We start from the raw sequence: 22627 nt of genomic DNA, 5'->3' as shown, positions 1-22627 counted from the left end.
GGGTTAGTGTATATCGACATGGATGATTTAAGAACGTCACAGATGATGATGCTTGATAAAAGGAATTATTAATATAAGTGGGGGATGTAGGTGAATGATAAAATGAATGATTAATATTAGTAGGGGAAGTAGGTGAATGATAAAATGGATGATTAATATAAGTAGGAGAAGTAGGTGAATGATAAAATGGATGATTAATATAAGTAGGGGAAGTAGGTGAATGATAAAATGGATGATTAATATAAGTAGGGGAAGTAGGTGAATGATAAAATGGATGATTAATATAAGTATGGGAAAGTAGGTGAATGATAAAATGGATGATTAATATAAGTAGGGGAAGTAGGTGAATGATAAAATGAATGATTAATATAAGTAGGGGAAGTAGGTGAATGATAAAATGGATGATAAAAGATCGATGAGGTAGATGATTGATGAAAAAGGATGATTCAAGTCAACGTTCCATATTGCATGCAATCTGTATACTGATACAACTGGGAAGCAGAAGGAAACGTTGGAGAATGCGGTGGTGACGCATCATTTAGCCAGAGCGTCAACGTCAGAGAAAAGACCTAGTACTTTTTTATACAAAAAAATAATAAAAGGTTGTAGTCGACCGTTCACAACGCCCACTTTTGTGTGAGGCCTAGGTTGACCGTCCATATCGTCCACGTTTTAGTGACGTTGTAGTTGACCGTCCATTTCGTCCACGTTTTAGTTACGTTGTAGTTGACCGTCCATTTCGTTCACGTTTTAGTTACGTTGTAGTTGACCGTCCATTTCGTTCACGTTTTAGTGACGTTGTAATTGACCGTCCATATCGTCCACGCTTTAGTGACGATGTAGTTGACCGTCCAGGTTTTAGTTACGTTGTAGTTGACCGTCCATATCGTCCACGTTTTAGTGACGTTGTAATTGACCGTCCATACCGTCCACGTTTTAGTGACGTTGTAGTTGACCGTCCATAGCGTCCACGTTTTACCTACGTTGTAGTTGACCGTCCATACCGCTCACGTTAAAATGATTGACCTTCTGTACATCCTATGTTGGTCTTAGGTCGTGGTTGACCATTCACACCGTCCACGTTTGTTTGAGAAAGTGATAGACCGTCCATAAAGACGAAGTTTGCGTGAGGTCGTGTTCAATTGTCCAGTCAATGTTTTCTTGCAGTCGTGGATTACGGCCCTCATACCACGTTTAGTTCGGTCCTGGTTGACCGCCCATAACCTCCAAGTTGATGTGAGGTCGCATATGCCCGTCCATAACGACCACGTTTGCTCGCTATAAACACGTTCTCATGACGTCGTAGTTAACTATCAATACCGCACAAGTGGGTCAGGGGTCGTAGCTGACGCTGTAAACATGTTCTCATGACTTCGTAGTTAACTATCAATACCGCACAAGTAGGTCAACGGTCGTGGCTGACGCTGTAAACACGTTCTCATGACGTCGTAGTTACCTATCAATACCGCACAAGTATGTCAGAGGTCGTGGTTGCCTGTCCGCAACGCCCACGTTTCTCAATAACACATCAGAAGCATTCCAATACAGCTAGTAACAAACGCTTCGATTTAGATAAGTTGGAAAGCTCACAATTAAATTTTATTCCAAATAGATTTATTTTTCTTTCAACTCGCCCACGTAAATTTTAACGTAAATTTCCAACACAGGCAGTGTAGGTTTTGTCCATTAAAAGCCGCATTTGGTAACCAGTACAAACAAAGATTTGATGTATTATAATGCAAAAAGAGTTTTCCATTAGATTGTCCCAGAACATTCCGTTGGAGATGTAAACTAAAAACAGAATTAAGGTTTTTGGTTTTTAGTTCAAGCAGGGGCGTCGCAAGGGGGGGGGGGGAGCGGGGGTGCGGACCGCACCGGGTGACACCAGTTAGGCGGGTGACACCAAGAAAAAAAATAGCAAAATATATACAGCAAAATGATAATTCTACCCAATTATTCTACCCAATTGAATGATTAATTAGAGAGAGTTAAATAGTCTTTTAAGAGCACACTTAACAAATCCCGACAAGGATGTAGGGGGGGGGGGGGTGACAACATGACGTAAAATAGCTAATGATATAGAAAACATGTAACATCCAGCTGTATTTACAACAGACTATAGATAACAAATCGTTAGTATTATCTAAGCACAGTTTAAAGCAATCACCGTGGGGTGGGGGAGGGGGGGGGGGGGCGGGGTTAGATCAATTAAACGTTGCAAAATATGCCTGAGGAATACGGTTTGGTTGAGAATCGTAATAAGTTTTGTGTTAATCCATGTATGGGGTGGAGGGGGGGGGGTAAACAAAATACATAAAAAATATATATTTGAAAACATATAGGCTACACGGCATATAATCAAACTTACAAGTATATATGTAATATATACATAAAAATTATTTTTTATCTTTTTTTTTGGGTGGGTAGCCGCATTGGTGACACTCGACCTCGTTGCGCCACTTAGTTCAAGTCACCCAATATTATAATACACACACACACACACACATATATATATATATATATATATATATATATATATATATATATACATATATATATATATATATATATATATATATATATATATATATATATATATATATATATATATATATATAAGTGTGTGTGTGTGATGTGTGTGTGTTTGTTTTGAAGTTGCTGAAAAACAACTCGATTAACGGTACATCAAAGAATGCGGAGAATCAATATTAGTTTGAAGTATGTTTATATCCTAACTTCTTTCGAAATCACTGAATATTCTATTATTTAGTAATAAAGCGACAATAATTCTTAGGTTTTGACTTTGAAGTAACAGGCTTTGTTTTGCGTCAGCTTTAGGCGTGTACATGCGAACAACAGTGGCTTGTGATAGCTTCACTGATTTTGTACAAAGGAGTAGGTAATAAAATGTACACACAAACACAAGAATAACGTGGGTTTAATTGATCAATGCGTAAACGATGTTTAGAAGAAAAAAATGAGTGTATGTGGGAGTCCCTGTGGTCAATACTTTTGCGTGGGATGATACTCAGATGCCCACGCAGCGTGCGTGGGTTAAGAAAGAAGGAATAAAAGGTGGAGCCTGCATCGGTGTAGGTTGTAGTTTTGGGCAGTAGACGTGGACATCATCTTGCCTGGGTATGTCGTTTACTTCAACTTTTTTTGTTATTTTAAAAACTCCGATAGTTATTATTTTTCTATTTGATAGTTAATGGATTCACCGTTTCGAAAAGCAGTATTTTTTAATACCACAATCTCATTTTACATGTTATCCATGCTGTTTATAATTCTTATATTATTTTTCTTCTTTTATCCCACTTTTATTTCAGTTCAAGTTATAAGCCACTACCCCCTCAACCAACCACACCGAAAAAAAAAATCTTTTTAATTTATCTTAAAAAAAAAATTAATTGCACATCTGCATTTTCAGGTTAAAAATAAAATTGTCATTAGATGTTATGTACTATGTATAAGTAAAACATCTTACACGAATGAAACTACATATAAGAAAGAAGTATTACTATTGTAAATCTGTATTATCCTCACAAGCCTATGATGAAAACTATAATACTAAAGCGAACACGGCAAATGCAAACTGACGCCGGATGCAAAACACGTTTTATCTTCCGAATTCTCAAAAATATAGCAAAGTTAAAGAAAGTTCGTGTTACATTTTTACCAGCTGAAAATACAAACTTAATTAATACACACATTTAAAGTTAAATTTGCGTATAAGATAAAATGAAAAATTATTTTTTTGCAAAGTATAATATACATTGCAAAAAAAATAATTTATTTAACGTCCCCTGTATTACACACACACATATATATGTATATATATATATATATATATATATATATATATATATATATATATATATATATATATATATATATATATATATATATATATATATATATATATATATATATATATACGTCCCATGAATGTTGAGTCTGTTTACCATGCGGATGTTTACCTCACCTGTGTAGTGAGCAGTGGCGTCGCTAGGTCGGGTGTCACACGTTGCGACACCTCATGGTGTCACTCCCATTTTTTTGTGTAGGTTTTCTATTTAGTGTCACACACGCTCCTCCTCCATCCGAAAAAGCCTTCAAGTGTTCACATTTAATTCAACTGATGTTTATTTAAAGTCGATTGTTAATAAAGATGGGTGTAGTATTGTTTTCTCTATTGTTTGCATGAATACTTCGCAATCGTCATTATTTCCTTAACATTTTTTAAAACTCAGATCAACCATTAATTGAAATGGCAAAATCATTCATTCTATAAATCATGCAATTTGTCTGTCTTGGTGTCACCCCTCTAAATAATGTCACCCGGTTCGGTCCGCAGCCACCGCCCCCGCCTCGCGACGCCGCTGGTAGTAAGTTAACTAAGGTGTATTCTGTTGAGAATAATACACTACTGAAGTTAGCTCGAACTCTCCTGTTTGTTCTCAATTGTAGACAACAAGCAGTGTAACAGATATGAATGCCTTATAGACTGTACCCAATAAAGAAGATAAAATACGTCACTGTAATCAGTTGTACGAATTGATCTAATCGAGGGTTCTCTACGTGATCAGTCATAAATCGAGGCAAGGCAACCGAGTTGACAAGAATCCTTTCATCATGTTGTTGACATGCATTAAAGACGAGTTTTTGAGATTTTGCAATCAAAGCGACCGTAAAAATAATAAAAAATAAAAACTTAAGCCTAAAAATTAATAAGAAATTTAATACTTTTAGAATCACTGTTATTAAAGTTGCGAATTCAGAGAGTTTGAAAATAATTTGTTGAGTTTAAGGCTACATGTTTATTTAAGTTATAATTCGACGTTTCATTTTCGTAAGACAAACATTGATTGGCTGTACAGGAACTCCGTGATCGATTTCTGACAGCCCCGTATCATAGTTTTTTGTTTACAAAACTTTGCAGATCAAGTTTTTAAATAACAATGCAAATTTAAACCCCATGATCAAGTTTTCCTTTTTTCTTTCGCTTACAATGTGTACAATAAAATTTATGATAGCCTATCGAATAGCAGGATGCCAATGCGTATGTGGCCATTACATGTGAAAACCAAATTGTTTCTGCTTTTTTTTTCAAAATTTATTATTTAATTACCGAAAGTATTAAAAACATCAAATACATCCAATCTTTTGTAAAGTCCGAACAAAAACAGACAGACAGGATTTTATAACCATATTAATTTTAACTACGCCGTGTATGATTTAAAAAAATTTAATGGGCCTCTTGAATACTTGTGAGTACTCGGTCGCATTCATTGAAGACTTTAAGCAAGACATCAAATTCTCGGATACTGTTTTTAAAAAAGAAACATTGAACTTTGTTTTTATTCGATTTTTTTTATTAACTTTAATTATTTTTTAACGTGCATTAAACGCTATTTATTCCACTAGGAAATAAAGATTAAAGTACTCTAGACTTGATTTGAAACTACTTTCAATATGTTGGTTGTTTTCATTATGATCACGGCATTTGTGTCGTGTTCAGGTGAGTATGGTTGTCATATTATATATATATATATATATATATATATATATATATATATATATATATATATATATATATATATATATATATATATATATATATAAATAAATACATAATATGTATATATATATATATATATATATATATATATATATATATATGTATATATATATATATATATATATATATATATATATATATATATATATATATATATATATATATATATATGCTTTTCTATACTTAAAGAAACATTTTTATGTCGAGTGGTTAGAAGGTTAGAACAATCTTCATTTATGCTTATAAGAGTGTCTGCTTTTCAATTTAGGCTGTGAAAATAGTAGCATTTATCAGTTTCAACTGTGGTTAGTAGACTTACCTAATGCCGGCAATGGTTTAGTAACACACACATTGATCAGCTTCAGTAAGTTGTGTGTCACTGATGATCGATTATTTTATTCTTTATGGTGCGTGGTTTTGTTTTGTTTTCGGCTATACTAAACACACATTAAGTGTTATAAAGAGATTCGATAAAGCTAAAAATATGTCGCATTCGCTGAGCACTCGCTTAAAAGATTTATAATAACAATTTAAAAACAAGATAGTACATATGCACAAAATAAGTAATTACATTGGTATTCTCCAATTTGATAATGTATTTGTATATATATATATATATATATATATATATATATATATACATATATATATGTATAATGGCTTAGGTCGCTATCTGAGAATCCGTTTAAATATCAGCACGGCCTATCAATCTACTCTACCCACTGTTCCTAGATATCAAACCTACAATTTTCGGTTAAATGGAACTCAAGTTACTTAAATGTAAATAATTTCGGCACTAAATTTCTTGGATCTTAGTTGTTGTGGTGTAGGTTCGTCCATACCACCGCCTAAATTCCTCTGGATGTGTCGTACGATAATGTTGATCACCCTCCTCAAAAGTGATTGACGTCGCACCTTAGCAACCTTCCTAGTGTCATAGGGCGTCGCGGGACGCTTTTGGATGCCATTTAAAATTCATTTTTCGACAGTATCTTTCAGTTAAGATGCGGACATATTATTGTTTTTTTTTAATGACTGCTATTTTTCAGCTCAAGTACAGTGTCCAGACAATACATACCAAATCTACAATGGACAATGCTATCACCTTGGTTCGTATTTTGGTAACTGGAGTACTGCGCAGGACATTTGCGCCTCCTACGGCCTGTCAGTGATGAGTTTTAGATCAATGGCTGACATATCAGCTTTTGTCAACTCTGATACCTCTATACTCTGGGTCGGCGCCACAGACATCGCAAACGAAGGGCAGTTTGTTTGGGACGACACACGTGAACCAATCACTGTGGACTTTCAGAACATCGTTGACATGACTACAAATACAGATAGTAATGATTGCCTGGTGGCTAGATATATGAATACTCCACCTAATAGAGTCTATGCTACTGATTGTGGAACTACATCCGCTGCTTCATATTGTATGGGACCACTTAATTCTGAAGGTTAGTCGAAAAACAAGTAGATACATATCAAAACAGTGGAAATTGGGTTCCTGACACAATAATAAAAATATTGGTAAAATAATATTTTTTAAGCTAAAATAATTAATATACTCGATTATCGGTTATTTTAAAATAGGTTTTGATAAACTTTCAGCATGTGTTTTGAAATTAAATTAAGCAAATCTACACATTGTTTACATAGCTTTATACATTCTCAATGCATATAATTAACCGAATAAGTTTGAAATGGATACATACACATGAAATATTGGATTTGTATATTCGTTTTTTTTTAGTTCTGTATATGTTATGAAATTTAGAATTTGAACTAAAGCATAAAAGCTCTAGCTTACAATAATAACGGTGTTAATTGAAACTATTTTGTTATTGTTTCAAAGAAACTACCACACCACAAGACACTACCAGCACCACCAGGAGGACAAGTAAGTTTTCAAATAGTTCGATTACATTCAGTGAATTTTCAATAACTTTAGGTGTTAATTTCTAATATTACAACCGGAATAGTTTTCAACATCTAACATTAATCACATTGCATTGAACTTTAGAAAAACCATGCAAGAAAGGCTAGGGAGACTACCACTGAGGTATGTTGAAATCCAGTACAGAGCAGTTTTTGTTTTCAAATATTTAAATTAGTAACTGTGATTTGAGTTTGGGGCAACCGTGAGATTATTATTAAAATTAAATCATATAGTTTGTTTTTCATAATGTGCTTCTTGAATTTATTTCAAATGTTGTCTGCAACAATAATTTTTATTTACTATTTCACTGGTATCAAAATAATTTTAATTTTTTTAAAGTTGAACCTACTTGTATTAATACAACATTGTAATTAATGCTATTGTATCTGTTATTTAAAATTTTTAAACTATTTTTCAAACATAAAATATATAACTAGTCAATAAACAAATGTAAAATTATTATTTTATGATATTTCTTCCAAAAGAATGTGTGCTTGCCCTGGAAATCATTGGAATCAACATTTATTTAACTATGAAGTTGGACGACATGAAATTTAATATTTTTAAAACTTTTCTTTTTTCATCAGGGCATAAGCATACCTTTGTAATTTTCAATTCTTTTAAGTAAAATGTGATTACCTTAAAAATCTATATTTTAAAAATTCTGTGTTAATAGAAAAATGAGTCCATTAAATAAAGTTTTTCGAAACCAATAATAGATATTGTTTGTTTTTAAATATACTGTTATTTTAAAAAGAAAAGAAATTTTAATTTACAAAACATAAGCTATATTATATAACATATATATATATATATATATATATATATATATATATATATATATATATATATATATATATATATATATATATATATATATATGTTTTAATAAAATATTATAAAAAAACAAAATTTACTAAACAGTTATGTTTACCGTAGCGCTGTAAGAAAAACAAATGGTCATTGAATTATCAGCCCATGATATGTCTTACAACTGGGAATGAGAAGGGGGTGTTAAACAACGTGGGCTGATGCAAAGATCTGAGGAACAGCCAATGAGTATGTGAAAAAGCCTTAGATAATTTATTTATGGAACTTGCAGAATACGTCCATACTCCTTAATGGCCACAATAAAGTTATAGCTACGTTAGACGGGAACTATGACGGAAAAGATGAGCTAGAGCTTGAAGAGACTTCTAATTCTAAAGTCAACAGACATATTTTTGAAAATATTTGTTAATTTAGCTAAACTTTAGACAAAATCTAATGTTACATAGCATGTTCTATCATCTGAGAAAGTAAATTATCTTTAAAATTCTAGAAGTTATTTTTTGTGTATTTTATTAATTTTATATTAATAAGAAAAAATTCACTAATTGGGTAATGTTAGATGAGTTTAAATAAAATTTATTTCAAGTAAAATAACTCGATAATTATTACCAGTAAATGATATCAGTAGATAAAATACGTTTATATTATGGAAATAATTTTAGCTACAACGTATTTATTCACACAACTTATACAAAATATACAAAGTATATAATTAGCAAATTGAAATTTATTTTTCTAGACAGATCAGAACTCAACTAAACACATTGGCTCTTTAAATTGTTAATATTGTAATGGCCAGTGTGGCCGAACGATTAATATGCTTTATCAGGCGTTGAAAATTCGCGGTCAATTGCCATTGCTGGTCGAACCAATTGTCACCCCTAACTAACAACAGATGGCACTGCATGCACGTCAAGAACCATACCCTATCCACTTATTTAGTGGTCATTCATTTATGACGCCCGCAAAATTTGTAAAGGTTGATACATCTTCTCTGTCCACTCACACACACATATACACACATATACACACATAAACACACACATACACACACAGACACACACACGCGCGCACACACATCACACATATACACACACACATACACACACATACACACACAGACACAGACACACACACACGCGCGCGCACCCACACACACACATACACACAGGCACACACACAGACACACACAGAGACACACACACACGCGCACGCACACACGCACACACACACACAAACACCCACACACACATACAAAATACTCACACACACACACTCACTCACACACACAATAGTCGGATATGTGCCAGTTTCTCTCCCCCATTGTGTGTTTATCCCTAATTATCTATGTCTCCAAGCAAATAACAAGTTAATTAACTAATGTATCACGAGATTATCACGAGGTGATCACCAAAAGATACTAATATCTCACATTATCATAGGCATAATAAATCTGTGTGAGCTATAAATCAATTTACTTAGTACCAGTTACATAAAAATATTACATTCTTAAATTTAACTCCTAAACATAATGCAAAGCTTCACTTCATACCTTTCGTAGTAGTGTAGCTTTGAGCAAAAACGGCCATGCATTTTGTATTGATTGCTAAGGTTAGCCTATGATGCCACTTTTATGAATGTTTTCAAATTAGTGTTTATTGCACAGGCCGAACATTTCTTATTGTCGGTGTCCACCTCTCTAGGTAATTTAACGAAATGCTGATTAGAAATTTCACTTGCTGTCTTTTTAAGCCCACAAAGACAGAAATAGAGAACAAATTGAAATATAGAGAATGAGACAACTAGAGAGAGATAGAATCTCTCATTTTAATATACAATTGTATAAAGAGAAACTGGCTAACGGTTTTAAAATTTAAAAAATACCGGGAGTGAACTCCCCAAAACTTTTTCGAATATTCTTAAATTTTAAAAAAACGGGAGTGATCTCCCCTAAACTTTCTCGAATATTCTAATATAAAACTACGAGGGATGGCAACTCAGGACATAGACAATATTTGTAATCCATTTTTAATTACTTAAACTTTTTATAATAGAACTAGACTTCCGCGTCATACATTGGATGACTGTGGGTTTCGGGGGTAATCCATAAATGACATCACGGCTATGACATCACAAAATAACCAGACCCCCACATTCAAAAAGACGTTTTGATCTTTTAAAAGCACCGATTTTGGTTGAGCATGGGCCTGACCACACTATACCTTCATATACTGACGTTACAGGTGACCTTTTAAAAGTTCTATTAATTTTAATGACACCGACTTCAAAATTTAGCCTTCATTCTCCAAAGCAAATTTTAAAATGCTTTTCTTGTATATCTAGCCCAGGCCACCTATAGCATGTTTATATAACGTGAAAACCCGCCATTTTGCTCGTGGTAAACATGGCTTAAAAATGGTCGGAAGTCATGCGTCCGGTCCAGGCGCCGTTGTTAGCAACCGACCACGCCTCCAAGTTAGCGAGTAATCCTACTATATCTAGATCTAGAAACTAGATCTAGATAGATAAATCCCATGTATTCTCGAATAAGATGTTCATTGAAGCTAAAAAAAGATATATATATATATAAAATTAAGGCCTGAAATAGATTCTAGATATAGAATTAACGTTAAGTCTTCTGACCTAGAATCTAGATTTAGATCTAAATCTAGAATTCTAGATTCATAACTTTTTCTTCCTTCGACAGCTGATCCGTAGATCTAGAGAAATGTATTGTATTATAAAATAAAAATAAGTGTTAAAACTTTGATAATAGTGTTGAAACGTAATAAATACAGCAAACGGACGTATTGTTAAAGTTATAGCCGACAGAAAATTAGTTTTAGAACGCGTTAAACTTTTGAATGGGTCACAAAGTCTATGATGGAAGCCGCCATTTAATTGTACAAAAAAGTAAACAAATTATGTGACGTCACTATTTAGTCAAAATAAAGCCATTGTTTGAAAATTTTAAAATTAATGTGGTTAATCTACCTATGAATAAATCAATACATTTATTAACGTCTTTAAATAAATTTGTGATTAACAGTCTGTCTGAAAACAAAAATTGTTCTCTACCTACATACTATTTTACAGCTCTACACCTAGCGCCGATTCTCTGCAGTATTCAATCAGCCAAACAAACAAACAAACAAAAAAACAAATAAATATTCAAACATGTAAACAAACTTGACTTTTAGTAGTATATAGATAGATAGATGGAATCTCGTAAAAAAAGAATTGCACACCAAGTGAACGCCTAAAAATGTGCATAATAGTGCGCAATATTATGAGTACTTTATAAATTTACATGCGTTTTTTTAGAAATATTAAATAGCGTAAATTACTACTTCCGGTCAACGGAAATTACTCAAAATTTGATAGAAGGTAGAGAATTAGACATTTTACTTACATGTGAAATTACATTTATCTATCTGAAATAGTACTCAAATTATAGGCTTTTTAAAAATTCATAATAGGAAAAGTACCACTTCCAGTTATCGGAAATCGCTCAAAAGTTGATCAGGATCTACGATTTTAATAAAATACTTATATATGAAATGTCATCAACCTAGCTGTAACGGTACTCAAGTTATCGTGTTTACACACAGACAGACAGACACACTGACAGACACACAGACATACGGACAAGATTGCAAAATTATGTTTTTCCGTATCAGTGAGGAGTAAAACGTCGAGATTTGTAAAAATCTCGATTTTTTTTTTGCACGATGACAAGACTTATTCTATACTTCGTCTATACGAGAAAGTAAAAATTTGTTACTCTTAGATATCGACTCGAAACACTCCCCGTGAAATCATATAATCTGATAGTTAACTTTTTAACACTTTGATAAAGCTCTAGCTCATGTATCGTTACGCGAAATTCAAAAGAATGGAAGCAGTTGCATCTTTCTCAACGGCGGCGTCAACATGGCTATTACCAGGATATGTCATCGTATGTGCTCCTATGTTGTTAAAGATAAATTGTTTTCAACCCTTGTTTTGCTGTTTAACACTTACTTTCATGTGCAAAACGTGGTAAAAGCATTCAAAAGGTTTTGGATCTTAAACTGTAAAAAATATTTTAAAAAAAAAACGGAGCATAACCCCTTAACGAGCTGATTGGCACATATTTGAAGTTAATCCTCAAATGAATCTGCGCTGACTACAGCGGCATCTATTGAAGTATCTTGCACGAACATCTTGCTCCAACCTGCGTTGATGTGCGTCGCAAGATCATTTATGCATTTAAAAAAAAAGTAAAGGACCTTGGATTGAGCCCTGGACACCCCATGTTAACATATTTAAGTGAAGAGATGGTATTAAGGTAAAACACGCATTGAGATCTGTAAGATAAAAAGAAGTGAAGTAACCAAACTGTAGTTTTGTGGAAAAATGGAATACAAATCCTCTCTCTAAGGCTATCTACTTCCCTATATTTCCCTTTTCTTTCTCTGTCGTCAATAGTTAGGCCTTTTGCTAAAAACTTTAAAACGTGTGAGAAACGTGGGAGCTTGCAACATGCTTAATTTGGAAATAAATGTATTTGTCAAATTTAGTGCAGATTGGTTATAATAGCTTATTAATACGGGCTTCATGGGCGCACGTTTACACGATAACAATCTCGAATGTTACAGCTCAGCAAGTATACATAATACCCATAGTTTTTTTTTAAATTTTATTTTGTTATTTAAAAATTATATTGCACGTGCTAGTTTTCGAGTCAGCTCATACAGGAAAACTGAATTTAAAATACGCGTGGGTCTCTACTTTGTTAAATGTTAAGTTTATAGAAGTTATTGGTTTGACGCTATCTCGAATTAATTATACGTCTACGTTAGGTGCCTGTTGTACTCTGGGTCTGGGTCTAAGTCCAGGATCAGGCTCAGGTCTAGGTCTAGTTCTAGGTCTAGGTCTAGGTCTAGGTCTAGTTCTAGGTCTAGGTCTAGGTCTAGGTCTAGGTCTAGGTCTAGGTCTAGGTCTAGGTCTAGGTCTAGGTCTAGGTCTAGGTCTAGGTCTAGGTCTAGGTCTAGGTCTAGGTCTAGGTCTAGGTCTAGGTCTAGACATAATGATAAAAACAAAAAATCTTTTAAAATAAATTGTGGTATTGCGAATACCGACGGAGTTATAACCGTCGACTGTGTTCTCGCGTGGATGTACGCCCACAAACCCGTATTAGTAAATTGTCAAAGCCAAAACGCCAATCTAAAACGAGACGAGAATGCCACATAAGTAATTAAAAGCAAATACACATCGAAATAAATTACGCTAAAAACTCCCACATCTTCCATATATTTTAAAGCCATTTTTGCATAGCCACATGACTACAATGACACAAAGATAGTATCAGAGAAAAACTGGAAATCTAGAGAATGAGACAACCAGAGAGAGACATCATCTACCACTGTAATATACAAGGTTAACACAATACGGATTAAACTGCTCAGTAGTATTTCTTCCAATAGCCAGTCAGGCTTTGACGTAACGAACTCCAACCAACTGGCTTAGAAGTTGCCAGTTTGATACGCTACATGTTGGTCGTTTTTCATTCGTAGGTTCTCACCATCCTTGCCTAAGTTCCACCTAGGTCCTTCCAGCTGGTACTCAGCATGACTGTGGGGTTGGGGACACGTTCAAAACCCGAGAGTGCAAGGAAGGCAACCCCCCACTCAACCACACACTGCCATATCGGGCACTGTTGCTGTCGCGAGGGAGCACGGATTATAGCTACACTGAAACTACCTTCTGGCGTGTTCTTAACCGTGGCGGTCATAGGCGTTACTTCCCCTAGACCAGTGGTTCCCAACCTTTTTCGAGTGGCGACCCCTTTTATAAAAAGTAAGTGACCCGCGACCCCCATAGAATTAAAAAGCCGAAATTAGTATGGAAATGAGTAAGCACTAAAATAAGATTTTCTAGTACACTTTCAATATGAACTACTCTTGATAACTGTTTTAATAGCATGAGTATAATTGCATACTATTCACTAAACCTTCGTGGTTAAGTTTTTAATTAAAAACATTTTTTGTTAACGCCAACCTATGTCATTATAATTATCTTAATTTTGTTTTTAATCGAAGAATAGTGTTGAAAATATATTATCGAAAAGTCAGTCAATTTTACGTTTGGGTATGAATGGTGAATACCAAAATTGTGTCTGCAGTTTTTCATCTTACTCGGAATCATTCTGCAAATAAAAGAATTCATCTTGTAATTCATCGGGAATGCTGGCAACATCAAGGGAAGAAGAGAATGGGTAATGCGTAAATGCAGACTCTTCTTTTTTCAGCTCAGTGAAATAGCGATACAGTTCGTTTTCAAGAGATTCAAGTTTTATCATAATTATAATTTTTTAATGTTTCAAAAAATGCGAATCTGGGATGATGCAATAAAATTATAATTTTTTAATTTTTCGAAAAATGCGAATCCGTGATGATGCAATGAAAAAACCATCGGTGCCAACTTTTTACTTTCTCGTGTATACGAAGTATAGAGAAAGTATTGTAATCGTGCACAAAAATCACTTGAAACTATTTTCACCGTATTACACCTCAGTACTTCATCACATCCGAAGTATAGAGGACTTATTTTAATCGGGCAAAAATTATCAATCCAGATTTACCAAAATTAAGAGGTTTTATGCGTAATCCAGTCTGAAAAACTGGGCTTTACAATTCTGTCCGTATGTCTGTGTGTCTGTCTGTCTGTCCGTGTGTAAACACGATAACTTGAGTACCGTTACAGCTAGATTTATGAAATTTCATATATAAGTATTTTATCAAAATCGTAGATGCGTATCAACTTTTGAGCAATTTCCGATAACCGGAAGTGGTATTTTTTCTACTTTGAATTTTTCAAAAGCCTATAACTTGAGTACTATTTCAGATAGATAAATGAAATTTCCCTTGTAAGTCAAAGATCTAATTCTCTACCTTCTGTTAAATTTTGAGTTATTTCCGTTGATCGGAAGTAATAATTTACGCTACTTCCGATTTCTCAAAAAACTAATGTAAATTTTTAAAGTAATAATAATATTGCGCACTATTATGCACTTTTTTATTTGGCGTTCACTTGGTGTGCAATTCTTTTGTCTACGAGATTTTATTCTATTTTTAAAACTTTAAGTATTTAAAATGGATTAAAAATCATGTCTATAGCCCGAGTTCCCACCCCCTGTTGTTTTATATAAGAATATTCGAGAAAGTTTAGGGGAGATGACTCCCGGTTTATTTACTTGCGTAAGATTGACTTGAATGACGAAGGTCCAAGCTGTTTTAGCCACGCCCACACATTTTTAAAAGGCCATATCTTAGCTTCTAATTAAGCTAGAGACACAAAATTGGTGTCAATGTGTAGGGAAAAAAATCCTGTTTTTTTTTTTTGTGGTATAATTTTATTTGAAATTAGTGGAGTTTAAAAATTACGAGCAACAGCCTATTCAAGATGCCCAGAAATCGCTTCTTTCAAAATGTTAGTTATCTCACACTCAGATTCATCTACCACACCGCAGAGTTTCTCAAATTTACAATATTTCCAAGACTTGTTTTCTTTACCGATTTTGCAGCTTTGATAAAAATGCCCCGAGATTATCATGGAAAGTTATAATATTCGTTCATTTTCCCTGAAGCTTCAGGTTAAGCTTATCTTGATGTTCGAACATATCTGCTAGGTATGATACTCTCTCCAACCACTCTATGTCGTTTTAAGTATACCAAAAAGTCTTGTTTCCTTTGCACTCCCAAGAACAATTTGATTTCAGATTTTAAATCAAAAACACAATTTACAACATATCGTTTGACAGCCAGCGTACTGTAGTGTAGAAGAGCAGAACCTCGTGATCTATATGAATGTTTTTGCTCAGTTCTTTCTTTGAAGGCTCCAGATTTTATATAATTTACTACTTATACTAGCAATGGACTCTTGATGTCGATTGGTTAGGGCAGTGCTTAGGGAGCTAAATCTTTCTGTGTTCTGAAAGCCCGATTTTGAGCTAAACATAGATGGCGCACCATCCGTACAAACCCCCACAGCCGTTGTAACCCATTTTAATCATCCAGTTTAAAAAAAGGTATTTATTTTCTCCATGCTATCTTCACAAAAGAGTAACTTTTCTTTGCTATCATCCGCATGAATATAGACACAGACCAGCAACTGCGAACACGAACTCACGTCTGTTGATTTATCAACTTAAAAAGCAAACAATGGTGAAAGCTTAATTTCAATAAAAATGTGTTATTTAACATTTACGTACATGCAGCGTTTGATGAGATTTTCTCCTATTGTTTTTTTTTTTTGCTTGGCATTTTCTATCGCGACTTCATTTGATGCTTGCACTAATGCTGGTGAAAACTTCCTGTTCGATCAAGTTTCTGGCGTTTGCAACTAGCTTCGTACCTACGAAAGAACTCCATATATTTTTTGGCGTGTTCCGAATGACTCGTCTCAAATGACGTTTTAGTTTTGAATATATCATAGATTCGTGACTGAGAACAACTTTGTACAATGCGCTTTGTTTCTTCTCTATTACATTTCCAGTGATGTTAATGAAGCCGAATTAAAAAAAATTCTTCTAAATATTTATGTTTTGTTTCAAATTACTAAGGTTTAGTATACCAGTTGGCGACCCCCCAGAAAGACCTTCAGGTTGGGAACCCGTGCCCTAGACTACATCGTACTATCCGCACTGGGAGGTGTACCTTATCTAACCCCGCAAAGGGCACTCGAGCGTTGTACCGTGAAGCGCAGTCTAGGCGTTTAGGTCACAAGTCATGGACGTCTAAAACTTGCAAGACTGCAATGCGGTAGGTAAGAGACAGACCGACTAGCCAACAGACAGACAGACAATCATACAGACAGACAGTTTGATGAAGGACAAGTTGTCGATCGTGTTGTAGTGGTGTAAATTTTGGGTTATGCACGGTCAAGCTAAGTATCAGGCCGTAAGACAAGGGTTCTCGCACCTTGTGGGAGTGAAGACAAGTCTCTCAAAAAACCAAGGGATATTACAGACCAACATGTAGTGTTCAAACCGGCATCTTCGTGGACTCTTCCAGCACACACAAAAGCAATTAGTCGGAGTTCGCTACCTTGTAGCCTGCCCGGCTAATGGGTGTGATAGTCCTGAGCAGGTATATCCGTATTATGAAAAAATGTTTAGTGTTAGATGAACGACAAGTTGTCAATCGTGTTATTTGGGTAAATTTTAGGTTTTGCATATAAGATGTAATTTCAGGTGTTGTGTTGTGATTTGGGCGTATTCGACTAATGGTTAGGATATAGCTTGTATAGTGGTTCGTGCACTTTTTCTTTCTGTTTTTATGTCCCATTAATTTATACCAACTATCTTTTTGTGTAAAAATATTATTTTATGATAAGTGAATGGAGGAAGAAAATCCATACATTAGTATTAGTATTCGAAAATGAAACAATACTCAAACATTTCTATTATTCCAGTTTATTTTTTCCTAAAGGTTAAACTTCTTTCGTTAGGATTACATAACTTGAAGAAACATTCCGTCTGTGTTAATTCGATATTTTTGTTTAATGTTAAATTGAAGTTAGACGGAAGTCTTTAAGCCCCAGCTCATCGTGCAGCCGCCCCAAGTGTCGTCTGTATGGTCACGATAATACTGAGTCCACGTGTTTGCAATGACGCACTGGTTTAAAGGCGCGCCTCCACATTGACCAGCGAACCCTTCTGCTGCCCAGTTGTAGCACATGTGGACACCTTTTGCCCAGAGTGGGGCGTTGTTAGGGACTTTAATCATCCATCGCATTTGACATCCACCATTGCGATTTCCTGTGTCATCAAAATATTCGGTAGTATATTGGTTGATCGGAGCGCAATAAGTTTTACCCGCATCACCTCCACACTGATTAGCGTCGCCATCTGCGTACCACTGATAGCACATCTGTACTTGATTCATCCATTCCGGCGCATTGTTCACAGATGAAAAGATCGCCCATCTCATCTTACAGCCACCAATCCTCCAATCTGTCCAGTCGTGGTAGAGTTCGGTCATTTGGTTGACTTTAGCACACAGGTATTCAGGAGTATAGCCACCCCCGTAACACTGAGTCGCGTCATTTGTTCCCCACCAATGCATACAGAGCTTGGTGTTGGTTAAAAACCAAGGAGGAATATTGACATATTCTTCAACATCCCTAGATAAAGCATCAACGGCACTTTCACTGACTTCCTTGCTGTTCTTAAGATCTTGGAGTCGGCTCAAGAATGCGGTGGTTATTGTATTATCAAGTTTGGCTCTAGCTCCGTTAATGATGGATTCCAGTTCGCCAAGGTAGCTCCTTATCATATAATTTTTGACGGCTTTTTCCATGGATGCCTTCTTTGTTGTGTCTGTAATCAGGTCACTGATGGGCTTCAACACACTAGAATAAAGCCATGGGTCATTTTCTACAGTCGGCTGCCATTGTGAGAAACCATCCGCTTTGTTGAGGAGATTCGTGTCGCCACCATAGTATTTAATTGTTTGTTTTGAGTTAGATTTAAACGTTTCGTCAATTTTTACATTGGAGCTTGAGCCCCCAGCACTCACAGACACCATTTGCATGTAGGACGCTTTGGCGTTGGCCTCGATATCGACTTCAGATTTGGTTGAAAAATATTCTTTCGTTATCTCAAACAACATACGGACGTAACCACCAAAGCTAGCAGTTGAAAAGTAATGCGTGCCGTAAGTCTCAATAAATTTGTTATAAACGTTAGGATTACTGTCATAGGTCCCAGTCAGCGTCGTGTCAATGTAGGTTTTAGCATAGTTGTCTAGCGCCAAGTTTTGTGGTGGGTTGACGTTTACACGTGTTTGCCCGGCAAATGACGTAACGTCAGATAAGTATCTGGAGCTGTTAGTGATAGAAGTTTGCATCTTCTTGTAGGAAAAACTTGCCGAGAAAGCGTATTTTTTCGCGTTTACCTCTAGTCCAGCATTAGCACCCATGGAATCTCTGACTTCATTGTAGGACGTATAGGTGCTGACTTCAGATGACAAATATCCTCCAGGGACAGAATCGATTTGCCAAATCTGCTCAGATAATACGTACAAAAATAAATCATTTCCATTTTATCATTAATAATTTGGGTCTTATGACCATTACCGCAGTATGTAAAACAATTTCATAGCCAGCTATTTAATTATAATAAAATAATATATAGTAAAGTTTCCCTTTCAAACCTGACGGTCTATGGGGCAAGTGAAGTAGAGTTCACTTGTTTCTGTGACCTCGGCATATGAAGAGATAGTGTGGTCAGCACTATGCCCAGCCGCCTTTACTTTCCCTAACATAAGTTAGGTACCCATCAGAGTTGGGTGGACTCAGGGACGGTCTACTGACTTGAACCCGGATTCGAACTCGAGACTTACGGGTTAGCAGTCCAGCTCTCTACCGCTAGACCACTCCGTCCCAAAATAATATATACCGTTTTTGTATTTTTTTCGAAAGTGACCAAAGCGTCAGTGACGAAATCGTATATTTTTTTTTCGTTATTTTGAAAATTTGGAGTTTAGTCAGGGGGCTTATGCTAGCGTTCTGTAAAACGCATTTAGTTTAGCATTCCTTCCAAAATTTTAAAAATTAATTTTCTGTATAGTCAACACTAATAAAATGAGTTTGTTGACAATTTAATATTTTTAAAAAAATGTACAATTGCATAATGTAGTTGCAGAAATAAAACAGTAAAAATCTCGATTAAAAATATAATTCATTTTTAAGTTCTGCAAGTAAATAGTGAGTTTTGGCCATAATATTATTTTTTGCATGGCTTACTTGATCAGGCATGTCGTAAGTTTTGCCTTTAGGACTCCTCCATGTTTTGCCTTGGTCGCATGTCAGTTGAAAGATGGGACTCTTGATCCCGTCATTACCGGAAAAGTCGATGGGCAAAAGGTCAAATCTCGTGATGTCAGCACCCTTGGTTATTTTCGACAGTCCAGGAAGTAAGTTGGTGCATTGTTTAGCCGCTTCAAGCGACAACACTACAGCAAACAATATCAGGAAGTGCTTATACATCACTGTAAGCTGTAAAACATAAATAGGAGAAGTAGAAGAAAAAGCTACAAAGAAACACTTTTTCCACTTTAATGTACATTGTTGTATTTTTCTTTAGAGCAAAATCTCTTGATTATTCTGATGTTTAGAATAAGTAGGCTTTCAAAGATGAACAAATATTGTTTTTGTGTGAGCGATTGTTACATTTTCACCTTTCGTGTCATGATTTCCTAATCTAAAATACTCCTTTAAATATTGTTCAATCACCTAAACCTTTAATAGAAGAACTATATTTGTATGTGCTTATTTTTTAAAGGCCTCGAAAGATGAATTTTATTTCGATCAGAAATCATGTGAGAATGAAGCATTCAAACCTTATGTTGGGCATACCTAGAATAATCTTTACAAAATTATGTTCGTGTTTTAACATATAATCAAATGTGTCCATAACTGTTTTTTTACATAATAAAAAGGATTTTTAGTATCTTGGTGTTACACATACCCCTCAGAATGTTTTTACAAGGGTACGAACAATACAAGTACTGTATGTAGGATATATATATATATATATATATATATATATATATATATATATATATATATATATATATATATATATATATATATAAGTAAAGGAAAGAATCCTCTTCAGTTAATATGTTTCTTGGCTTCGACATATGAAGGGAAGTTATGGTCTGCACTTTGCCAGGTCGAATTTACTTTCATAAAATGAGTTAGGTACCTATCAGAGCTGGTTGCACTCAAGGACATTCTACTGACTTGTACCTGGATTCGAGCAAGAGTCTTTCGGTTTAGGCTAGGACATGCGGTCAAATTTAGCATTATAAATATAGATTACATATTTGATAATAAATTAAAAACAAAAGCATTTTTTAGAGACCAAATGGCAATGAAGAAAATGTAGACTTAAGACTACCAGGGGATAAGAGAGAAAAATTAAAACGGAAGTTCAAACCCGAATAACGAATCCTAATCTGTTATCAAATAAGCTTTTTTGGCAAAATTATTTTTATTGCCTTGGTGTCCTCCCCCACCACTCCCCCCACACCCCCACACCCTTACTGAATGTTGTCACAAGGTTCGGACCGCACTCTGCAAATAATGATACTGCCACTGTCTACAAAAATTGAAGTTAATTAAACAACAAAAATGTCTTGTAAATAATTTAAGTTTTAACGACGTCGTAATTAGCATTTTAGTTTGTGATATTTTAAATGACGCTTAACTAACATATAGGTTAATACAAATATAACTACTGTTCTCAACACAAAGTAATAAACACTTAGACACTTAGAATCTACTAACCATTAGTCCTCTAAAAATGAACATGATTAGAAACAACTGAAAACATTAAAACATCTGACATTCGTCTGAAAACATATGAAGAACGTAAGGTTAAAATATAATGAATATACTATACGCAACGTAACAAGTTGAAATCTTGTCAACACGAGGGAAATGATGTCTGCCGATATTCAGACTATAGAAAAACAAAGTAACAACTGAAAACATTAAAACATCTGAAATTCGTCTGAAAACATAACATATGAAGAACGTAAGGTTAAAATAAAATGAATGTGCTGTACGCAACGTAGGCCTACCCAGTTGAAATCTTGTCACCACAAGGGAAATGATGTCTGCCGATATTTAGACTATAGAAAAATAAAGTAACAACTGAAAACATTAAAACATCTGACATTCGTCTGAAAACATAACATATGAAGAACGTAAGGTTAAAATAAATTGAATGTGCTGTACGCAACGTACCCAGTTGAAATCTTGTCACCACAAGGGAAGTGATGTCTGCCGATATTCAGACTATAGAAAAATACAGGTCTTTATATATGATTCAATGCTGTTAATTATGTTAATTTTATCTTAAAATAATACGAATAGACGTTCCGCCGCAATGAAATTTTAGAGACATGTTTCAGAGATTAAAGCCAATTCTATTATACTTTTGTCTAACTCGACTCAACCGTATTAGAATTTCGCAACAGATCGGGGTGTTGAGATACATTAGTTTGATAAAACATTTTATTTTATGCATACCAGCAGACATTTTACATTTTAAAATGGTATCGCATGAAGCGTATTAAGGCGACCCGTATGAATAACTTAGCTATTGCTTTTGTACGGAAACGTTGAACACGTTCACACGAATGTCCAACCGTATTCTACCAATTACCGTAAGCGCTAAAATTAGAAACGAATTTAAAATAATCACTAATTGCCACGTGAGC

General features: G+C 34.7%; 2 protein-coding genes across 3 annotated transcripts; one reads left to right on the top strand and one right to left on the bottom strand.

Moving 5' to 3' along the window:
* Positions 1-3053: 3053 nt before the first annotated feature.
* On the top strand, positions 3054-8078 carry LOC131943575 (lectin BRA-3-like). Its single transcript, XM_059303779.1, has 6 exons — positions 3054-3138; positions 5428-5521; positions 6631-7038; positions 7437-7481; positions 7605-7643; positions 8006-8078. Exons 2-5 carry the CDS (start codon positions 5476-5478, stop codon positions 7625-7627), a joined length of 522 nt encoding a protein of 173 aa, XP_059159762.1. The 5' UTR covers positions 3054-3138; positions 5428-5475; the 3' UTR covers positions 7628-7643; positions 8006-8078.
* A 9720-nt stretch (positions 8079-17798) lies between these two features.
* LOC131943550 (perivitellin-2 67 kDa subunit-like) lies at positions 17799-22191 on the bottom strand. Of its 2 annotated transcripts, none has more exons than XM_059303729.1 (3): positions 22152-22191; positions 20142-20393; positions 17799-19399 (listed from the first exon to the last, which is right to left on the bottom strand). In XM_059303729.1, exons 2-3 carry the CDS (start codon positions 20382-20384, stop codon positions 17912-17914), a joined length of 1731 nt encoding a protein of 576 aa, XP_059159712.1. In that variant the 5' UTR covers positions 20385-20393; positions 22152-22191; the 3' UTR covers positions 17799-17911. The 2 variants fall into 2 exon arrangements, with proteins under 2 accessions (XP_059159712.1, XP_059159713.1); XM_059303730.1 differs by lacking the exon at positions 22152-22191 and adding an exon at positions 21986-22031.
* Positions 22192-22627: the final 436 nt, after the last annotated feature.

The sequence above is a fragment of the Physella acuta genome, unplaced genomic scaffold (assembly GCF_028476545.2).
Source record: "Physella acuta isolate Inbredline_101_S28 unplaced genomic scaffold, ASM2847654v3 ptg000462l, whole genome shotgun sequence".
NCBI lineage: Eukaryota > Metazoa > Mollusca > Gastropoda > Physidae > Physella > Physella acuta.
The sequence above is the reverse complement of the archived record's forward strand: the minus strand, read 5'-3'. Positions and strand labels throughout refer to the sequence as shown.

Coding starts and splice junctions, on each gene's coding strand:
- LOC131943575 (XM_059303779.1), top strand. CDS start 5,476: ATGTTGGTTGTTTTCATTATGATCACGGCATTTGTGTCGTGTTCAG. Junction 5,522..6,630: donor GGCATTTGTGTCGTGTTCAG/GTGAGTATGGTT, acceptor GCTATTTTTCAG/CTCAAGTACAGTGTCCAGAC. Junction 7,482..7,604: donor CAGCACCACCAGGAGGACAA/GTAAGTTTTCAA, acceptor ATTGAACTTTAG/AAAAACCATGCAAGAAAGGC.
- LOC131943550 (XM_059303729.1), bottom strand. CDS start 20,384: ATGTATAAGCACTTCCTGATATTGTTTGCTGTAGTGTTGTCGCTTGAA. Junction 19,400..20,141: donor CTTACGACATGCCTGATCAA/GTAAGCCATGCA, acceptor TTATCTGAGCAG/ATTTGGCAAATCGATTCTGT.